This window comes from Apteryx mantelli, chromosome 2, assembly GCF_036417845.1.
Source record: "Apteryx mantelli isolate bAptMan1 chromosome 2, bAptMan1.hap1, whole genome shotgun sequence".
NCBI classification, from domain to species: Eukaryota; Metazoa; Chordata; class Aves; order Apterygiformes; family Apterygidae; genus Apteryx; species Apteryx mantelli.
The window spans coordinates 139101847-139125348 of NC_089979.1; the positions used below are offsets into that span (position 1 = coordinate 139101847).

General features: G+C 37.2%; 1 protein-coding gene across 1 annotated transcript in view; it reads left to right on the plus strand.

Moving 5' to 3' along the window:
* Nucleotides 1-23502, plus strand: part of THSD7A (thrombospondin type 1 domain containing 7A) — a 208828-nt gene that overhangs the window by 97251 nt on the left and 88075 nt on the right. Inside the window, exons 5-7 of the mRNA XM_013941489.2 lie at nt 1356-1424; nt 6826-6981; nt 10086-10289. Of these exons, the coding sequence (XP_013796943.2) occupies nt 1356-1424; nt 6826-6981; nt 10086-10289 (429 nt within the window). The remainder of the gene's footprint in view (nt 1-1355; nt 1425-6825; nt 6982-10085; nt 10290-23502) is intronic.

Sequence of the window (23502 nt, forward strand, 5' to 3'; positions counted from 1 at the left end):
TTAAGTTAACATGATTTCATGGGTTTGTTTCCCAAACTGAAAGATGGAAAAGATTATTCCTGAAGAACTTCCCTGTAATTACAGTGCTTGTACAGGCTATACAGCTTCTTAAGAAAAGAGAGAAGAATAGTTTACGTGAAAAAAATCTTCAATTAGTCTGGAAATATAATTACTAAAGAACAAAACTGGAGTATTTTATGTTATTTCTACTACTACAGAATAATGCAGTACTATAAATTTAGAAAGGACAGTGAATTAAGCTAAATGCATTTTCCTCATTAATTAAATGTTATATATTGTCTTCTGTTGCTGAATAATACAAATACTCATGATTAAAAAAAAAAAAATACAGCCACATGCTCCAGGAAAAGGAACATCCTTAAATCAGTCATGTGTAATAAAACATTAGAACAGAGCTGACCAAAGTGCAATCTAATGAAGGGGTTAAGGTACTCTCAAAGTTAGTGTAGAGGTAGAGTTTATGGAGAATATCAATGCCAGCATGCATTTTGGCGTGACTGCTTGGATCAGTGGGGTGTGACTGGTAATGTCGATGGGCCCCACATCTGTATTTATTACAGAAGTAGTTTTCAGGCCATTTCATTTAATGCAAATCAGCTTCAGCCCAGGGGCTCTTAGCAAGCCGCTGCTGTGGAGCGAAGTTTAGATGCCCCTGCCTTAGAGTAAAGGAGTAAAATTTCTCAGCTAAAAAAGAGGTAACAATAAAATCAGGGACAGCTTACTGTTCAGAATGATGATTAGGATTTTGGTAGCCTGTGAAGTCTTGCTGGCTTAGGCTGGTGTGAAATCTGTCCTTATCAGAATGTGACAGGAATATGCAGAGCCCATCAGGAGGTAATCTCGGTAGGCCCCGGAAAGCTGATTAAAGTGTAGCTAGTCTTTGGATGCATAAACATGAGAATAATTTTTTCAAGAGCTCAAACTAGGGGTGAAGTGGGTTTTAGTTTAAAAAGCTCTGGGGATGTTTCCATGTTAGGGGGCAGATTTTAAAAAGTGCTTCTTCTTCACCCTTCTCTCTCTCTCTCTCTCTCTCTCTCCCTCTCCCCCCCCCTCCTCCCCTCCCACCTCAGATTCAGTGCAGGGGAGAAGTGATGTAGTGCATCTGTGTCCTTGTAGAAGCAATTAAATCGGTGCCTTTAAAAATGATATGATATATAAAACCAGGAGTGATTGAGGTTGGGACAGAAGGGGTGGGACATGTAGTGTTCCAGAGGTGGGAAATGCCCTCATTCCAGTGTGGTTTGCTGTTCCGAATAGTTAATGCTGTCTCAGGAAGGCTGCTTTGAAGACCTCCATTCTCATATACTCATGGTGGCATTTCCCTGTTATTTCAGAAAGTCAGTCACAGAGCAAGTCGAAGGCTAGTGCTGCACCTCTGCTATCGATCACTTTTGAAATAACAGGTAGGTAAATTAAGACCATTGACCTGGCCTTTCATTCAAAAGTGTGCAAAGGAGGCAGTGTCCCTTTTGGGGGAACTATGCTGCCTGTATGTGTAGTAATAGCTCTAAAATAGCTTACTGAATTTGTGTGTTCTCATAAAATTAAAAATTCTGGAAGAAACAAAAGATCAATTTGAAAAGTGACGGGCCTGAACATAAACTGATGGGGTGCATTAACCACCTACAACCTAAGAACAGCTCCTTTTTGTCACTCTTTAACCAATTTTAGCAAGTGACTAGTTTTCATCTCAGTTCTAAGCGCTGGGAATTACTCTGTTGCATTCATCATATTTGCTAATTCCAGGCCTTTTTGCAGATTTAAAAAATGGAGTTATGGCTCTGGTAGGAATTTGAACTTCAAATACTTACTTGTGCCAGAATTCCTAACAGCATTTGGCTTTGTATTATCCTTCATATTGGAATTTGTACCTTTCAACTTGAGGAAGAAAAGAGAGCATTGGATATAGTAATTAGACAGCTGAAAATCAAGGTTGCTGGATGCCACTGTCTTTCTGCCATTTACTTGCCGCTGATTAAAGTAAATAGTTCAATCTCTTTTCACCTGTCTATTTGACTGGTTTAGTCCTGAATTTTCTCTCACAGTAAACCTGTGAGTTGACTGTGTAATCTTTTTCTAAATACCTTTAAAATCCTTGGTGTAGAATGGGTGTGGGAGGAAAGTTTCTTTATATGCATAAATTTATTCCACATCTGCAAACACACTCACTGTCCTACTAAACACAAAGGTCCTGCTTACATGCATACAGTTAGGTGATTGCTTGGAGGGTCAGGTCCTGAATTACCTGCTGTCTTTTGATGACACCATGAATGGCTATAGAAAACGGGGGAAGAATCTGTACTCTTTCATTGTTGATCACAGTGTGTTTTGGGCTCGGATTTTTCCTTTTTTTTGGAGGAAGAACAGTTTAGTCAGAGAAGTCAAAAAAAACTGGGAGGAGTGGCTGATACGCCAGAGGGCTGTGCTGCCATTCAGAGAGACCTAGACAGGCTGGAGAGGTGGGCGGAGAGGAACCTCATGAAGTTCAACAAAGGCAAGTGCAGGGTCCTGCACCTGGGGAGGAATAACCCCATGCACCAGTACAGGTTGGGGGCTGACCTGCTGGAAAGCAACTCTGCAGAGAAGGACCTGGGAGTGCCGGTGGACACCAAGTTAAGCATGAGGCAGCAATGTGCCCTTGTGGCCAAGAAGGCCAATGGTATCCTGGGGCGCATCAGGAAGAGTGTTGCCAGCAGGTCGAGGGAGGTGATTCTCCCCCTCTACTCAGCCCTGGTGAGGCCCCATCTGGAGTACTGCGTCCAGTTCTGGGCTCCCCAGTACAAGAGGGATGTGGCACTACTGGAGCAAGTCCAGCGAAGGGCCACAAAGATGATTAGGGGACTGGAGCATCTCTCTTATGAGGAAAGGCTGAGAGAGCTTGGCCTGTTTAGCCTGGAGAAGAGAAGGCTGAGAGGAGATCTTATCAACGTGTACAAGTATCTGAAGGGAGGGTGTCGAGAGGATGGGACCAGACTCTTTTCAGTGGTGCCCAGCGACAGCACGCGAGGCAACGGGCACAAACTGAAACACAGACACTTCCATCTGAACATGAGGAAACCTTTTTCACTGTGAGGGTGACAGAGCACTGGAACAGGTTGCCCCGAGAGGTGGTGGAGTCTCCTTCTCTGGAGATATTCAAAACGCGCCTGGATGCAATCCTGTGCAATGTGCTCTAGGTGACCCTGCTTGAGCAGGGGGGTTGGACTAGATGATCTCCAGAGGTCCCTTCCAACCTCAGCGATTCTGTGATTCTGTGACAGAAGTCTCCCTCTGTTGGTTGCTGTGAAACTAGAGCAAGTGATGGCCAGAAAAAGGAAAATGAAGGTGGCTCTGCTTTTGCTGGTGCAAGCACAAACAAATGGTCTCTTTGTGCCAGCCTGGTCTTTATTGGACACTGCTCTGTTGGTGGTTCCTGGAGGAGAATGGGGAGGTTGAGACCTCGATAAGTGTAGCAAATGCTTAAGAACAGAAATGGGTTTTGTCTTTTTCAGTTATTTTTAAAATGTAGTCATTTGGGTTATGAATATCCCTTTTTTTCTTTTTTTTCCTTTTTTTAACTCTGTTTTATGACATTAGTTAGGGACCTGTTCAAGCACTGGAGAGCCCAGAAAAGGTTCTGCTTGTCTATGGCTGTGTTCTGGAGATTATTGTTCACTCTTTTCCAGCAATCCACTGGTAGTTTCAGAGGAAAAAATCTTAGCTTGTTGGGTTTTGGGGAGGTTTTTTTGTTTGTTTGTTTTTTGTTTTTAATTAATACCAGTTTGGAGAGGAGGAGAGGTTCTAGAAGGGGATAAAGTATAGTCAGCTAAAATCTGATTAGATGGCTGGAGGACAGGGAGACTGAATTTCATTTTGTTTTTTAAGCAAGTACCTCAAACCTGAAATTCATTCAAAACTGAGTCTAACTTTTTAGGTAGACTGAAGGAGAAAGAATAGATCAAAAGCATTCAGTTTTCTTTCCATTTTTGACCAAAACTTGGTCAAATTCCACCCAGAGATTGTAGTATTGCACACAGCCTAATCAGCATTCAGCATCACTGCCAAGGAATGAAAAACAATCCTTATTGCCACCACAAGAAAATATGAAAAGTCAGAGATAAGACAAGGATTTAAACTGTAAATTTCTGCATCCAGCATCATCATCTCTCAAAGCATCTTTGCTAGACAATGAACAGTGAAAACTAAGCTCATTACTACTTTGGGGAAGCTGGAAGAAATCCATTTAAAGTAATGGGAATGAGATGTTCATAAGATATCCAGGCAAAGATAAGTTTTCTTATTTTATTGTCATTTCAAAGAAAGAATTCTGAATAATCCAGAGTGAAGTAAACCCTGAGTCTTCAATTATGAAAACATGTTTGAATAACTTGGAAAATAACTTTTATCTCCTACTGCTGTATTCTTTTTTTTTTTTTTTTTTTGAAAGCTATACATAATAGACCTGGTAGCAGACTTTGTACATTACTGATGTGCCAAAAACAGCATTCCAAAAACATTTTGGCATTTTTACAGATTTATTAATAGCCCCTACCTGTTCCCAAAGTACTTCTTGTTTCCCTTACCCTCTAAATGAATAATGGAAATGGCAGATGTTTTCAATAGTTTCATGAAACGTTTATTTAACAGTGTTTGCTGACAAGGCCTAGAACTCTTAGGGGACAAAAATCTCCAAAAAAGTTGAAATAGCCTTCCTTTTATCTGAGCCAGCATCTTTTAAAGACAAACACTATCGCAGTTCCTGATAGTTTGGAATTTCAGGACACTAAGCAACATAGCTTGAAGGCAGATGGATTGGTGCAGTAGTATCCTCTGTTTGTAAACTCTTTAAAAATTCTGGTTGAGATATGAACATCTGTGATATAAAAATTTGCTATTTTAAGCTTCCTGACAAAAGGCCTTTGTTATTTTTCTGGGTGAATCCCATGAACTAGTGGGATAGTAAGTACTTTATTCTAATGCACATTTGAGATCAAGCAAGGTGTTCTTGAGAGTGCTTTTCCTGTTCCCTGAAGCAAGACTGCATCTCGGAGGTGTGATTGACCTGTAATTTCTATTGTGTCACCTGGACAATTTCCCGATTAAATAAAGGCTACAAACTATGGTTAGCAATTACTTACTGTCTTTCTTTTTTTATTAGAAACTATTCAATGCAAATTCAATTAGAGGCAAATTATGTTTATGTCCATGTTCTATACAAGGTAAACATATTATGTTGATTATTGTGCATGTTAGGTTTGTATGTCAAACTTCTTGTAAAATTCAATATTCTGACACAAAGCTTAGTTCCAACAGAGCATTATGCAAACGTTGGAATAATTTTTCCTGTGTTATTTTGTGTTAAGAGATTGGTGATCTGGAGGCAGTAATGTTTAATGACTATCTGCCATCTTCATGCCTTCATTACACTGAACAAAACAGTATAAAACTGCCAAAGGAAGGAAAATTTGAAACTTGTATGTATAGAGTGATGATTTTTCATTCCCTGTTCTCTTAAAAAGTTAGATTCGAGTACTTTTTCTATAACTAAAAAGACCACCTTAGAAAGTCGGAATAGAAAGAAACACATATATACAAATGACACAGTACTTTAACAGCCTGATGTTTACTTTAACATTGTGTCTGTGGTTACCGGTCTGTTTTTTTCAGAGGGGTGTTTTGTCGTCCTTACTTCATTTGAGTAGCAATCTTCTTCAGAATGTATTTAATCAGTGAGCTCTTTCATCACAAGAGATTATTTTTAATGGTGGCAGAAAATTTATGAGGTAAATTTGTTGTGAAAAAGTTCTGATGGAGTAGGGTGATAGTGCTTTAAGTTTAGGAATTGCATTTTTTTTCAGTCAACCAAATAGGAAGAACGTAGCCACCTTTTCTATGTGTTCTAGCAGTTATTTCCTGCTTAGTTTAATATATTGTAAAGTCCAATATTATGAAAGAGGATTAAAATCTTGCTTGTAATGAAATTTTGCTCCATCTTGCTTTGGAGTTCTTTCCCTTAATCTGGCATCTTACAGGGTTGCTCTGTTATTTGTGGAATCTGGAAATTCAAGGGTGAATTCACCTTCTGCTTTGACGTGGAAGAAGCAGGGTGATTTTGGTCTGTTATGGGCCTTACATGATATTTAAAGAACAGAAGAATCTGCCTTCACAGAAGTCTTTATTGACATGTAATAATATGTTGATGAAAAATCAGTTAGCTTGTACAGGGTTTAAATTATTTTTAAAATATTGTGCATAGGTATGTATGTAAAACAAACTTTTTTGAGCTAAAGCTGCTCTTGCCCATATCTTATTGAGCGTATACTGAAGGTCTTTAGAGTATAAGAAAACCAAAATTTTGTCATCATTTTAACCATATTTCAGTTTGTAGCTTAAAAATAACCTTTTAAATGTCCATTAGCTAGGCTTTTGAAGTTATTTTTTGAAGTATTGTATAGGAGCAAGGGGATTTATACAGCTTTTTGTTCAGTTTCTTCAGTGAAGACATAGTAAGACAGCAGGACACTGATTTACACGGAGAGCAATATGAACAACTGTTGTAGTAACATATTCTATTCATTAAATGAAAGGTCTAGGTCCTAGAGTGTGCTGCAATATCTACAGTCTTCTTGATTCCACCTAATCGGATTTGGATCTGTTCATGTGGAGAGTTAACTGACTTCTGCTTTATTTTTTCAAGACTGGCATTTTCCCCTCACTTCAGATTAAAATGATGAGATAGCAGCCTTTCTGAATGAAGGATGGTTGTGTCGACTTAGAGCAGAGGGTCAAGCAAACCTGAGAAACATGTTGTCCTTGTTTCCGCAGCTTCTCGGCCGGTGGACCGCAAGCTGTGCACGGGACCTCTGCCCAGCACCAGCCAGCTGTGCCACATCCCCTGCCCCATAGAGTGCGAGACCTCAGCGTGGTCAGCCTGGGGACCGTGCACCTATGAAAGCTGTGAAGACCCGCAGGCCAAGAAGGGTAGGTAAAAATTTAGAGATGCTTTTTAATGGTGATTCTTTAATATTCTTAAGTCACTGGACACTGCTGTCTATGCAAGTGTGCTAGTATTTGTACCAGGAAGGCTATATCCAGTGCCTCTGAGCATCATGAGAATATTCAGATAAATACTATATTGTTCATTACTGCTTCATCAAAGCTGGCAAAGCATAGACTGTTTACTGAGCTGTCAAGGTCAATTTGGGCAATTACAGGTCAATTCCAGTTTTACACCTTCCTTTCAAATTAAAAGAGATCCAGTTTGCATGCATCTTCAGATTATGGTTCTGACCCTGTCTCAAAAGGAGAACAGAAGCAGCCTCTGAGGTGGATAGTGTCCAAGTCACCTAAAGACTTACAGTTCAATGATAGTTTTAAGAACTCACTAGTAGACCATAAAGCTGGAATCAGTCACTGTTGATAAGCTACACTGTTTTACTGATGATGTATGTGCTAGTTTCAATTTTCACATGTGTTTTACAGTGTATTCTTATGCAGAACAGATTGCAACAATCTGACATCAAAATGGCAAGGCAAGAATAAAGTGACAATGACCACATGTAAGAAGTCTGCAGGTTTCTGACCACAAATGAGAAAAACTGGCCTAGTCATTGCTGCAATGTGATTCTCTGACACTAGTTGAGAATGCAGACTTGGTTCCTTGATTGAAAATGGTCATATGAAAGAGCAGCTACATATGTCCACTTCAAGGACCAGCTGTAATTACCATGTTAGTTTAGTCTTTTTTTCCTGGTATACTACTAGCTACACTTCAGTCTGTGCAGCAATACTAGAAGCTTTATGATGCTGTCACAGTAATGTGACCCAACCTTGATCAAGTCTCCTCTAAGCACAGTGGTCAGGTAACCTGTTATTTCTGTTGCTATCACTGAAAGATTTGCTACATTTTCAGGGGTAATTTGTGTTTGTGAGATCAATTTGGACACCCGCCTAATGGAAACATATTAGGATGTACTTTATGCGAGTCTTCTAATCCTGCAGACATAAGCATGGAGAGTTCTGCTTTAATTTTAATGGTTTTAATTTGTACAGTGAAGTTTCCATGTTGGAGCAGAGCTGAGGGAGAGGAAGCATGGTACAGGCACACAGGTTCCCTGTGTAGTGGGAGAGCTCCTGGACAAAGGTGTTCCTTTGATCGTAAAAGACAAAGTGACAAGGAGAAATACCTGATAGCCTCATAAGCATTAGTCTGCATATAAATGTCATAATACAGTACTTTTTGCATGAGATTATCACATTTATGCTTGGTTTACATACTCTGAGCTGCATTTTGTTCTATGCTTTTGGTGTTTCAGCTGCATGATAATTGTAGCATTTATTCTTGAGACTTGCTGGTGGTGTGTACTCCGCTGGACCGGTTAGCTAAATGGGCGTATGCTTTGCCCACATTCATATCTGGTTGTATGAATGTTGTGCCTCCTTCGTGCATGTCTTCATGTCTTGGTTTCCTTTAGATGGAAAAGACAGCTGGATGAGCAGATATGAAGCTGCACTGTGCCTTTGTCAGGCTGCTGGTTGTACTCCACTGTTAGGGGATGCAGCAGGAGGAATTTGTCCTTTTGGTGTGCCCTAATATTTTTTACTGCTTCTGTTCAGCTGTCGTTTCATGAGTTTTTAATATGCAACCCACCGTGATAGGTTTACCTAGTTAAAATGTTCAATAATCATGAAATAGGCAAGCTACAGAAAATGAGACGTAACGTGTCCTTCTGTTATAAAATGGTATTCAGTACTGGGTATTTTTCAGTATTCCTATTTATCTGTCTTAATGTAATTTATTCTATTTATTCCTTGTCTAATATAGTTAGTTTTATAGTCATCATATAGTTATCACCAGCTGTACAGTATTTTCAGTGAACACATCATAACATAAAACCAACTTTCCCCTTTTGTTTTTCTCTGCTTAATGTCCTATGTGGTTACAACTCTTTGGGTCTTAATATCAGAGAAGAATACTACATTAACAGGTTATAATGGAAGCATTCCAAATAAATTCTTACAGGATGTGTCTGGATCTTCCACTTTCTCACATTTCTGGTTTAGCAGAAAGATACAGTGTTATGTATGACTCTAACCAGAAGTTTTAAAAAATGTGCTTCTTTCTGTCTCTTCCTCCCACGCTAACTGGAGTTTCATAGGCTAACTGGAATTTTGGATAAGGCAAAAGCGCTTGAGAGGAAGCTGAAAGAAGGAAAGTTTTTACCTTGTGAACTGTGTGAATACAGCGGTTCCTGTTTGACAGGTTCTCTTGCCTTCTGTTTTTCTCCAGGAGACTTTACGAAACACTTTGTTGCCTGTGCTGCTTCGAAATCTCCCTTGTTGTGAATACTGTATTGAAGCAAAAACAAGTGCCACAAATGGCAGCCTTTTCTCATTCTTTCATGCCCTTTTCTTCTTTATTTCACTCATATTCCTTTTTTTTTTTTTGTTATTAAAAAAAATTTGTGCTCAGCCTTTCTGTTCTCTAAGCACATGTACACTTTTCAGCCTCTTTATTCTTTGTGTTTGTACCTGCCTTATTACTTTCTGTCTATCTGATTTTCTGAGTTTGATAAACCCATTTTGCCTCTGTTTCAGTCTTCACCACTTCCAGATTTTCATGTTTTATTGTCTTTTTCTTCCCTCAGCTGCAGTGTTTTCTTCCCACAATTTTTATATTTTATTTTATAATTTCACAATAATCTGAGAAATGGCATCTGAGCAATGGCAACCCAGAAATCTCATCAATGATTTGTTGGATGAGATGGATCCAGCGAGAGCGAAGTGCAGAAATGAGTACTGTCTTCCATGGAGGATATGTGACTAGGACAAACAGGAGTTTAAGGCACAGCTTACTGAATAAACTCAATACTTCTAAAGCCCTCACTTAAGTTTTACCTTTCTCCCTTGGTTAATGAGTTCCTCTAGCTAATTATATTAAAAAGCAGTGTTGCTTTGAGCGTTTGTGGTGTTTTTGACTCATGAGAAACAGAACTGTTCACTCAGGTGTAGACAGATAAATATCATTTCATGTTACATTTTATAACTGACTTGCTCAGCTCTTTACATTTTCACGGACACCTCAGGTTTTAAACTAAGAAAACGGCGCATCACGAATGAGCCTACTGGAGGAACTGGCAACTGCCCCCACCTGCTGGAAGCCATCCCATGCGAGGAGCCCTCCTGCTACGAGTGGAGCATCGTGGGGCTGGAGGAGTGCCTTCCCGACAACGAGAAGCCCTGCGGCCCTGGGACCCAAGTGCCTGTTGTCGTCTGTGTCAACAGTGACGGTAAGATGCTTTTTTCCACCTTCCTTGTAGACTACAGTGAGGACACTAAAAGAGTAGTCTGAGAAGGTGAAATTGTTGTTGTTTTCAGCTTTCTCGGTCCTTAAGACAAAGCCTTCTGGAATAGAAATAGCTGTCTGGTAGTGTCGCTTAGGTGCGACAGGCCCATGAGTTGCTGTAGTATCACACTCGCTGGTTGCCCTACGCCCCATAGATTTACAAAGGATCCGGAAAAGACTTTGATAAGAGTAAATAGAAAACAGCTATTTTTTTTTCAGTAGGTCAGAATCATGCCTGCAATGGCTTGACTGAATTCCCTGATGTAATCCCACTAACAAACCCGATCCACTGAGTCCAAAAACAGATAAAGTGTGAGTAAAGTAAGGTGCACCGCAATTAAGTATAGCTGGAAGAAAAATAATAATGTATTTATTAAAAAGCATAGTTTCATGTGTGTTACAAAGTTGGTTTGACAATCCAGACTGTCTTGCTTCTTCAAGAGTTCAAGAAGAACACCACCATTATTGAGTCATCTTTTATGAAAAAAGAAAAGATTTTGCATAACATTGTCATAGAAGCCAATTTTGAAAGCTGCTTACAAAATACTTTAATCTACACGAGACTCATGACTTACTGTTGGGAGAATATTCCTTATTTATTGGTAATATTATAGTCTATTCAGAACAGCATATAAATTAAAATAATAGCGTTGACTACAGTGTAGTTATGGTAAGAGACCTCTAACTCCCTGTGCAGGATTAAATAAAGGGACACCTCTGGTGTGTGTTTAACAGCTGCGCAAAATATTTTGTAATTGTATTGCTCAGAATGAATAAGATTTGGTTTTAGAGACTTTAAAGCTTTGAGCTGTCATGCTCAAGAATTTGGGTGATAATTGAGTTTTGGGGTTTAGATTGAAAACTTCAGAGTTAGAGTGTAAGCTTTATTTTTCTGCAGATACCTTAGATAATTGGTAACAGTTTTTACAGCTCAGAAGGAGATTAGCCTAGAATGACCATGTTGAATATATTACATTTTATTTCCCTTGCACAGCAAATATCCATTCACACAGTGTAATCCTTTCTTGGCAATAATACTGAAACTATTTGAGTGTTTTTTTTTAATATACTTTTCAGATGAAAAATGGACTTTTCCTCATAAGTGAAACTGTTTCCCAAATAATTCTGATCTTTTTTTTTAATACCAAATAGAATCTGTAAAAAAAAATGCCTACTTTTTGTCTTTACTAGATTTTGGATAGTTCAATTTACCTGCAGTTTGTGGGATGGTGTTTGCTTACATGTCTAATTTCTTAGTGCATAGTAATATAGACATTTATATTGACTATAATTTATTGTAACTATAATTTATTGTAACCAAACTATAATTTATTGTAACCATTTATTGTAATGGATATGGTAGTTCTCTCTTGTTCTACTTCAAACTTACAGGATTTGCTGTCTGCACTGCATGGGCTTTGGCTTTGACCAATTTGTCTTGGAAGACTTGTCATTAACTGTGTTTCCTCCCAGTGTTAATCTTTTAATTAATTCTTGTCTGAGACTTTTTCAATTGTTTGACAGTATGCATTGCTATAAATATGTGTATGTCAGCAGTCTGTCCTAGAAGGAGTGAGCAGGAGCTTCTGCCATGTGCCTGTCAGTCTTTACGATTAAATAGTTGTAGACACAATATCAATGAAAAGAGAAAAATTGCAATTATGTTTTTTGTTCCAAAGATCCAATCACCCCCAAAGATATGTGTTCGATATCTTGTGACAGAGTACTGAAACAGTGGAGAATAAAGTAGTGGATTGTCTCCTGCTCTTCCTTGTGACATTTTCCTTCTCCTAGTAAGGTGATCATAAAGACTGTGATCTTCACCAGTTGCTCTCACTAAGTTGCTCTTGCATAGGTTTTTCCTGAGAAAGATTAGCATGATACAGTAGCAGCAGACAACGTAAGGAACCACTGACCTCAGTTATCTCTTTCTCCAAGCTAACTCTGCTCAAGCATCTCCTTAGTTTGCTTCCCACAGCAAGCACCCACTGAAAATCCTGTAGTCAACTCTCAATTGCTCCTCTAAGCACACACCAGCTTGTCTTCCCAGGTAGCTCCCATCTAGTCCTCCTCCCACCCTGACACATATATCCCGTTTCACCAAACACTCTAGTGGCGGGTGTCCAAATTCTGGTCTACAAAGTCAAGTGAAGCAGTGCCTTGCAATCTGGAGGGTTTTGCATCAAGCAAGGTAGTCTGGCATGAAATAAAACTTTGAGAATGCTCATCTTACACTGTCACAAAACCATGGTTTAAATGAATCATCATATGAAATCTGGTGTTAGTCAATATTCTTTGAGCACTTCTTGGAGAAGTGTGCATTGACTGTCAGTTAAAGGTTATGTGTTTCAAGTGATATGTTACTACAGTTTTGATCTAAATGGCACATGGTGAATTTTGTGCAGTTTTATAGGTAGGAATGACTGTGAAGGGAAACAATGTGCAGATAAGGATTAATTATCACTGAAGTTTGCTTTGTTACCTAAACTGAACTAATATTTGCTTAAAAGTACTCTCTTTGCTCTCTTCAAGATTTTTTTTGAGAGTTCATATGAATTAATTAGCAAATCGTAAATCCGTGTCTGCATAGGAAAAGTTGGATCAAAGAGACTTAAGTACTTTAAAACAAAAATGTATTTTCCCCTAGGCTTCTGTGTTATAAAGTGAAAAGGCTGATGTCTTAATTTTCAGAATAAGCTTTGTACTGTAAGTGCTTTAACATAAGATAAACCCCACACTGATGAATATCTTCTCTTTCTGTTGATTATAGCCTCGTTACATATGTTTGAAGCATAACTAGTTGGGATAGCATGTCTCAACCTGAGGTCTCTTATTTTACAATTAGAATCAAATAGCAGTGTTTGCCAGGTTGTTGTATGTAATTGGAATGAGCTTCTCGGTTCAATTTGTTGTAAAGATAAGAGTCATTACAGCCTTTGAGACAATACCAAACAATAGATTATTCTCCTGTGTTGTTGCTAGAGGCCTGTGATTGTCATTCTCTTTTCACAGTGGATTGCAGTAATCAGAATTTTCATTCAGGCTGAAAAAAATATGACAGTCAGTACCCTAGGTTGTCATTGTGGAGACTATAATGAACTTTGATGTATTTTATTATATAAATGGAACTTCAGCATTCTACTGTGGCAAGAACCTTGTCAGAATATGTATTCCTAGTCTGTCATCCAGGGAATTTTACAAAGGAACTTCTTTGGGTGAAAATCCTCTTTTCAGTTGTGGAAACTCCAAAATTTGGACGCAGGCTGATCAGAATTCTTATATCATATGATGTTAGATTTAAAATTGATATTACTTTAGCTATTTATGTATATATTATATAAGTAAGATAGATATATTATATAAGATATACACACATACATGTACACACACAGATGTACATATTTATTTAGTAGTAAGTTAATGCAGTTTAGATGAGCAATTTTATAGGAGATGAATTTGCTCTTTATTTCTCTGTAGCTAAGGCACTGCGTGAAGAATACTGTTTCAAAAATATTTCTGTATTATTTAAAGACCTACTCTGCAGTAGGTTGACCACAATAGTTTATAGAAAGTTAACCACTTCTCCATTCTGTAACAGATACGTTAGTGCTACTAATATGTAAATAGGGCAAAATCAGTTTTAAGACTGTTTCCTTAAAATCTGAAGCTTAACCACTGCTGAAATGACTACAAAATGATAGATCATTCGTTATGCATTTTTAGGTTTTCACCTTTATGGTGAGTTTTGTAGCACAGGTAGCAGCAGTGACCAAGGTCTCAGTAGCGTTCTTCTGATCTTCAGATAGTAGCCTGAAATTCATTGCTCATTTTGTAGGAACGTGTAAATAATATACTGATTCACAGCCTTTATAATATAATGGGCTTTATATCACTGGATGTGTTACTCTGGATGAAACAGGTCTCACTTTTGAAGGATAAATTTTCTCTGGACCTTGTTCAAGGTCAGTAATTGTTGGGTTACAGTCAGCTCCACAGAGGAAAGAGAAGGACTTACTGCCATTCCGCAGTCTCACTTAGCCCTTAGAGATGGCTGGTCTTGGAAGAGGGAGCCATGGCAACAGCAAGGCTCTTCGTGTATATGCAAATTCCTGCAACTCTTTGAAGTAGCAAAATTGTTCCTGAAGTTATCTAGGCAGAGCTGTTTGTGTGGCTGAGCACCACGCGCTCTGGTCTGGCATCTGGATGTATGAGGGTGACACAAGTATGGTCTTTGGTGAGACTGGAGTACAAATTCAGACCACCAGCAACATTAGGATGTCCTAAAGTAACAAAGGTTGGCGGTACCCTATTCGCAATGTTGAGGGGAAAAACAATCATTTTAGTTGTTGATTAAAAAAAAAAACAACAGGTGAACTACTCTGTTCCATTCAGATGTACAGATATATATATATGTATATATATATTTCAAATGGGTTACTTTACATATTTTATATGGGGTGTCTCAAACACTGTATCATCCAAAATCAAATGGTAAAAATCTCATTTATCTATGTTTATTCTCAGCTAACATGACTGACTAGAAGTCATCATCCTTCAGCTGTATGACAGTCCTGCAGAATTTAATCTCTTTATTATTTTTCTCTAGATTCAGAATTATTTCTGAAATATTAATTTTATTCCTTTTACTGAATTTAATATAAAAACATGTGTTTTAAAAATGTATTTTAAATGTTCTTCTATAGCTTCCTGATTAATATCTGTATTTTGTTTGTTAAGGTTTACCTTGTTGCTTTTTACAATTAGCATCTAATTAAAAATATATAATAAACTTTAGGAAGGAAACTGAAGATCTGCTGGTGCAACCATTTTCATATAAAATGTTTTGACTAATTTAAGAATTGTCACTTTCTGTATGTTTAGGGTTTGAGTCATATATATGCTAAATGATTCCCAGGTAGCTGTTGATTTTCATTCACTTTCATAATGGAAATCAATGGGAGAAAAGGTGGAAACTTTTTAAGTGTGTCCAGGTATAAGTATTCCGCTTCTTCTTCTCTTTCTATTATGTGGATATATGCATTGAAGAAAGAAACCATCAGTCTGGTTGGATTTTGGAGATTATTTAAAAAGAAAATACCTCCTTTGTGTCAATTTATGACTTAGTTCTTAAAAAGAATGGAAGAGCCTGTTCAAACCTGAATTACACTGAATTACTGGGAATTCTGCAAGAAAACCCAGATCAAAATCTGGCCAACACTCAGTGGTCAATTAGTAGAAAAATGTAGTAGCTAATGGTAGTTTCTTTCAGTGCATATTGCCTTATACTTACAGGAACTTGCTAGTGTATGTGCATTAGTCATCAGTTTCCAATGTTAATTTCCTAGCTAATGTCATTACAGAATGGATTTTAACTGTTCTTCACTGCCTGGAAGCTTTTTGGCTGACCGTCGGAGGCATTTAAAATAAACGTTAAGATATAGTGGAAGCATACTTTGCTCTTCACAGTAGAGTACCTGGAATATGAAATGTTTAAGCCAGTCCTTCCTTTCCTTTGATCGATCTGGCTACATAAAAACAATTGAATGTTTTTATTGGATGTTTGTTATACATAAGAATTTGTTACTGCAATCATGAAGGGTAAAATACAGTCTGCTTAAATGATCTTAAAATTGGTACCCTCAGGCCATTGAGTTTCAGAACACTGGATTTTTAAGGCATTTCTGTTTAACAAGATTATTTGCTTTATTTAGTTTTAAGGTGATTGAAGGAAAACATAGTGTATAGTACCACTGAAAATATCCCATTCCAGTTCTGTAATCAGGAAGCTTGATAGCTGATAATTCTTTTGCTCATGAAAGACCACATTTAAAATGTTATACCAATTCCTTTTTGTCTCTCATCTTGACATCAGGAAAGTGGACATATCCCCATTAAATTCCATATCAGAATGGATGCTTTTCATGTTTGTGTAACATGATGTGATTTCATTATAAGGGCTGACTGAAAGACATCACTTCCTCTCTCAATATCTTTTGGCCTGGAAATAATAATTGGCCTGGAAGAGTGATGCATTGATTTCAGTTAAAGAAATAAGTAAAACAAAACATGAATTTCATATCTGTAGTGCAATAACCTATTATCACTGATCACAGTGCAATAGATCCTGGTTCCCAATTTATCGTACGTTTTTGAAGACAGCCTTGTGGTTGATTATATACAATGCCTGTAGAGATATTAATGTTAATAATAAATACAGTTAAGTTTAAAATGGGTTGGCCAAATTAATTACCTAAATCTTTATCTTGTGTCATAAATAATGATTTGGTTGTCTAGTCATAAGAGATGACTTTGCTATTTTTTGTCATGTTTACTTCTAAAATGCACCATTACTTTGCAGAGAATGCTGGACTTGTGTACTGAACTTTTGTCAGACTTCTGGGGGTAGAAGTTGTCCATGGTGAAAAGCAAGAATATAACATGGTTTAATTACAAGTTTCACGTGATGCACACTCTTAGTAACCTGCATTTGTGTTTGATAGCACAACCAGCTGAAAACACATGATGTTGCAAGAACTACTTGTAGCAGTCAGCAAATTAGTTATGGAAGTGTTTTGATGCATAAGTTTTGATTTGTATAGCAATCTGCAAAGCAGGAGTCCAATCCTGATTAGACTTCAAGTTTTGTTGTAATAAAAATGCTAAAAGGTGACAATTGTGTATACATTTTAAAATACTTATTTTTTTAAAAAAGGTCAGTTTAATGCTTTACAAGCTTACTGTTCTCACTTTAAATTATGCTGCTATGAAAAAAGAAAAAAGGTATTTTGGATTTATGGATGGATTATAAGACTGGATTTATAGATGCAGTGTTGAACATTGTTTTGGGGTAGGTGTGTCATTCGATAATTCCCTTTTCATTCCTTTTTTTTCTCCAAGTATTAGTGACGTAACTAGAACAGACTCAGAAAATACTTTAAATATTTTTACAAAACGTACTCAGAAAAGATGCCTTTCGTGTTATATATTTATAAGTTAAATACCTCTTTCTTGGAAGATATTGCACAGTCTTTAATCTTTATGATAAAATTTTCTAGGACAGTATCCTCTTTTTAGATTTGTTGGGAATCATTTTACATCTGAGAGAAAAAGATTGCACAGGCATATTTATATTTTTCTGGCATCCTGCACACTAATGGTAAATTTTCATAATAAATGTTGTCAAACTTTGAAGCTGTGAAACTAGTATGTTGATAAATGATGGTGATGATTAAAACATGCTGATTAGCCAGTTATGTCAAGCCAGAATAAAGAATAGAAATTTTATTCTGTCTTCGATTGCTCATTGTCTTCAGCTGCTCATTGTCTGACCTTTCTTTCAGATCATAATTTTTGTTGAGTACTGATTAATGTAAAACCACTGTTTATCTGCCAAGAAGTATCTGATTTCACACAATGACTGTTGCAGTTGCAACTTAAGATAATTTGTGTCATTTGCAACTCTTGTAACTCCCATGCGCTGTACAAGGACCATCCACATCCAACACTTAAGAAGACTTCAAACTGAGATATTTTGAACACAGAGGCTTTGAAACATAGTGAGCTGCAATGACTGCTCCAAATCAGAGCAGACAACTGAGGATCCCAGTCTCTCCAGTGTTCCCAGTGGTCCATATCAGTTTTTTGGGATGGAGGTTGCTTTTGTCAGGAGTTCAACTATGGACACCTACAAACCCACTGCAGAGGGAGAGAAACAGATTTGTGCTCAGGATTTGGTGAAAGGGGGAATGGAAAGCAAGAGAAACTGGAAGTGGCCAAGCAATGAGATGAGGAGTGGGGAAAGGTAGGGCTTGACCCTGGTTTGCTCCAGGACAGTTTATTGAGAGCAAGTGAGGAACTAAAGGGAAGTTATGAAGTCTGGACCTGACTGAGATTAGGAACCAATTTTGGGAGGGATTCGGCCTGGGTGACTTTTGGCCTGAGGAGAGATTTGATAAGCAGCTGGAGAGGACTTGGCACAGCCGGGTGAAAGGGACAGTAAGGTGACTGACTGGGGTTAGTGTCCAGAGAAAATGAGGCTGGATAAAAAGCCTGAGAAAGGGAAGAGAGAGAAATTCATCCCCCTGGAGCTGGAACACAGAGCGCACTATAAGCTGCTGCTGCTGTTGTCCCATGAGATCAGTGGGCAGAGCTATGTACTGTGATGTCCAGGGTCAGTTTACTATTCATGGCAGAATTACTGGTTTTCATTTGGCTCCTTTCTTAAACTAGAAAATTGGAAAGAAATATCATGTCATAATATCATTTATTAGGTTGCAAAGCTGATCCCTTAAATTCAAGGAAATTAAAGTTGTTTGTCTGGGCCTTATACAAATGTAACAGATAAAGTCTTTAATTATTTAATTGTGCTGAAATGGCATTTTCCCCCACCCAACCTGTTCCTTATTTGTGAAAGGATTGTATCTCCTTTGGGGATTAAGTGGGCATTTTGTAGTAATGAATGTTTTGTCTATAGGCTAGTTGTCTCATTCTTCAGAGTCTAATTTTGCTCTGCTGCTATTCAGCATCAGCAAAATATAAATTCCACTGTCTTGTCACATCCTGAGTGAAAATAAATTTATTAGTGAGTGTGTGATAGCCATCACAGAAAGACCTTAGAAATATTACTAATGCTGTTCTAATAACACTTTTTAGTTAATGTATGGTAAATAAAACATAGGCTCATTAAGGAGTTTCCAATCTTTGAAATGAAGGAGGAAAGGACCCAGTGGAAAAAAGTAGCATGTGGTTATGCAGTTAAAAAACTGCTTTATACACAGGCAACTTTATTTCTGCCAATTCCTGCTATTTGGTTTGCTGACATAATTTTCAGGGTAATTGATGGATTAACTATGTAAATCTTGCCTTAGGAATTATCAGATGTTTGGTTTTAATTTTACTGATTTGATACATGCTTTATTCGTACTGATATTATTTTATAAATAGCAAATTGCTGCATTAGTGTTTTCCAGAGAAAAGATAGTAGAATAAGAAGATAAGCGGAAACTAAATCAAATCTCTTTCTCTGAATATCTCAGAGTAGGTATAACTTTTTTAAGACGAGAAAAAGAAGGGTGCTAACTAGAAACTTCTTAAATCTTGTGGAAGGCTTCTAGAAAACCAGTGATTTCATTCTCCTAGAGGATGGGGCCTAGCTTGTCTCCAGGGTACAGCTGATTTCTTTGGGTAGTTCCAAATCTGCAGTGAAATCTGTCAGATTTCTGTGATTCTCTGATGGTAGCTTGTATAACTTAATGCCAAAGCCAAAAAGTTTTAACATTCCTGTATTCCCAGATGTGCTCCTGTTACTTTTGAATTTGTGGCGTGACAAAGTTATTGTACTTCCTTCATTTAGCATAGGTTTATAAGATGTAGCAGTGTTCACCTCTGGTTGCTTTCCTGAGTTCTCTCTCTCTGAATCCAGATCCTGAGAAGCTGAGGAAAAGAATGAGTCAAAAGTATGGCTTAGTTTTGGTCTTCTAAAGAAGAATCAGTTATGAAAATATTTTCAAAAGATGAGATTAATTCACAGTCTGAGCCCCCTAAGGGCATGCTGTGCCTCCCACTTCTAATGCTGAGAAGATATTCATTGGACGATGGATACAAAGGTGGTCTCCAAAGACTGTGTCTCTCGGCCAGTAGTGGGACATGGACAGAAGCACCCATGAAGTCAATTCCAAAACTGTTCCTCAGAAAGGTGTAAACATGACAGTGACAGTAATCTCCTTTACACATCTCAGTTCCTGTGTTTCAACTGTGAGCGAATTGAGCTGTCATATTGCATATAGAGTGGCAACACTTTGCTAGCTACAGCTGAATAAATAATGCAAAGAAAATATTTCTAATCATCTTTTACTGTAAAAAATCTTGTTTTTTTCCTCTTCTATGACCCCTTTTAGGTTACGCGTGTATTTGTGTGGCAAGAAGTATCACAGATGTTTATGAATGTATATTTGTTATCTTACTGCAAATTCATGTCTTTATAGTAGTGAAATTAGATCACTCGCAAACTGAAAAGTTCATCTAATATTCAATCATTTGCATGCCATTAGTCATTCTTTTCAGCTGTGAGTCATGCTCTTGCATTAGAGAGTGGAATAATGTTAAAATGTTAATGGCCAGATTCTGGGAAAATGCTTGGTGAAAATGCTGTACTGGAGCACTTATGAATCAATTCATGGTGCAACTTTATAAATTTAAGCTCAAAAGTTCACAAAGTTATCCTCCACAATTCCTACTATGAAGAACATGAAAAGCCTGAAGTTCATGAAAGTTATGGCTGTTCAGTATTTCTTCAAAATCAGGCCGTTTAAGGTAGCTGTTTATAATAGGCAGATTAGGATCGCAACATAGGGAATTGTAGAAAAGATTGACTGTGGCAAGCACTGCCATTCGACTGACATTAGTGGAGCTGTCTCATTGTTTCCATGCTACTGTTTTTGTAGTCTTGCCTATTATTTCCTTTTTATGTTTCTATTCCTAAATCAGATCTCTGAATGTTAATCTAGTTCAGATCAGCTCATCAGGATTAATTCATTTCTAATTAAACTGATTTGAAATCATTGGCATTCTGTTGCCTTTCCCTGGACTTGTTCTCCATGTAATTTTGAGCTCCTTGGGTGGGGATTGTTGTCAAAGGTTCAGTGGTCAAAATTATGCTAAGAATAAAGAATCTAAACTTTGTCAAAGCTACTTTTTTCACTGTTAAACACAATAAAATTTCTGTAACATTTTACATACATGGAGAAAGTGATCTTTTTTTAATTTTTAAAGTCATACTTTTATATCTTACTGTATAAATTGTGGTTTGGCTGGGGAAACATTATGAGCCTATCTAGTTGACAGGGGATCAGATATATCTTTTTAAGGTGAGCTGGTGTTTTTGCCAAGTGTTCTTAGGAAAACACTGAATTTTCAAGTGATCTAATCTTTCAGATTTGCACTATGCCTTCCTGTTTCCTTATAGCTCTGTCATCACTTTTCCTTTCCTCTCCCCATTCAGCTTAAAATGTGGCCTATTGGTCTGACATATTGATCCCACTCAGTCCCATGACTAATATTGATTTTATTCTCAGTGGGACCATAGCTTGTCCTCAAACTTACTTTTTCTTTCATACCAAGATGACATTTGATTGGCTTATTTGACGCTCGAAGGCAACTGCGCTTGATTATGATCAATACATTTGTGTTCTCTGTTCCTTCTCAGTCTCGGTAAGACTACATTAACAAATGAGCCATGAAAATGCTTCAGCTACCTGTCAAGCAGTAGGAGAATCTTGCTCCTGTTTGTTAGGAAGTGTGCAGGTATTCCCCTGGTACTTTATAGAAATGCTTGACTAATATTCCTGTGGTACAAGTGTGCTGTGGCATAAAGTTATGATGTGTATAAAATACAGGTGATCTTCTGCTAAAGACATATCATGTTTCCGGTTTTTGTTTATTTTGCCTTGTCTACTTGGAAACGCTCAGGAAAGTTGATCTGAATTAATTGCAAAAATGAGTTAGTTAAACTATATTAAATTTGCATGTGAATCCTCTTATTCAGAATTAAGGTGTCCTTAATTCTATTTGTTAAGAATTTTCTCTTTCGTTCTGAATAAGGATGCCCATACAAAATACATTTTCGCTAATCTCTTTTAAAGTCGCATTTTAATTAATTTGGATTAATTCTTCAGTACTCCTATTTAGATCAGTCCTTTTCAGTGATACTCACTATAATAAGACAGTTCAGATACTATCTCCTTCATGTTGGTGGATATTCTGTGGTGTCAGAGCTAGTGAAAATTTCAAAGAGGGTATCATCTGTAATGAGAAGAAGAGTTTTCTATTAGTCTTTGACTATATACATAAAATATGCACTGTATACATAAGTCATTTCTTGGTGACTTACAGTGCCAGAGTTTAAATAACCATGTTACTTTATAAGTCACAGTCAGTGCTATAAGATATCCCTGGTGTGCCTGTGTGTGTGTATATGATGGAGTAACCAATCTCATGTATAAAAATGAACTATTTTTTATCAGGAGCTTCACAGCTAGCCAAGCGATTGCTGTATGCTTTGGGGAACTGATATTGCTGCTGCCATCATTGCTGCCACCACCACTACCAGTTATATAATTATGTATATAGTTACAAGGAGTATTGGAAAACTCTTTTCCTTATTGTTTGAAGTGAAATGTATGTAACTTAGTTTCTGGCCTGAGTAAATTTAGGAAATAATGATGATAAAACAGAGATAGGATAAAGGAATAAAAAGCAAAGTCTGAAAGTGGATACCACAAAATGTTATGCTTGTTATGGTGAGAAGGAAAGTAGAGCAATTTCTCCTCTTTGTCTCATTTTCATTGTCCTCAGAAAATTTCTCCTTTGCTGATTTTCATTCTCCCCTGGTGAAGAATTCAAGGATAAACAAGAAGTTAGCACTTTAATAGAAAAAATCAGGGTTTTTTTTTCCCCAGTCAAATACCTCAGGTTACTGTATTTTTAAATATATTTCTGAGTTAACATAGTTATGGAATATTATTTTTTCATACTGTTGTTTAATCTGCTCTTCCTACATATGTGACAGATGGCACTGCATTTTATAGCCAAAAAATATTATTTGGATAAAGAAATACTATTTCTTTCCCTGTTTTTATTCTTCTCTGTCAAATTTAGATGGTATCTACATGAGTATAATCCTGATAAATGACTCTCATATAAGTAGAGATACATATGTTCTTCTGTTACCAGACGTGAAAATGGGATTACTGAAAGCATTAATATTTTATCTGAAGATGTGAGTTTATTATTTTTAACCAGTTACATCGAAAGAACATACTCTTCCCATCTGAAATGATTTTATAACAAAATGCAAGTTTTTAAAATATGTTTTTCATTTTTGCTTCAGAGTTCTTTTATTGCTTTCTTTATTTCATCTGTCAAACTGAGGAGTGTTATTTTGGGTCTGATTGTTCCTGTAACTATTATATATATGGTGCAAAGCCTTACCTGATGCTTTAAGGAATGCCAAATTGTTTCTTCACTAGATTGGTTAGCATTGACTCGCTTTTCTTGAAAATTTGGTTATTGAAACCTTGGGTGGTCTTAATAACAGGAAAAGACATTTTAGAACCTGAACTGTCTTATCTGTGTAGCACTGTCTTCCAAATCTTTTAGCT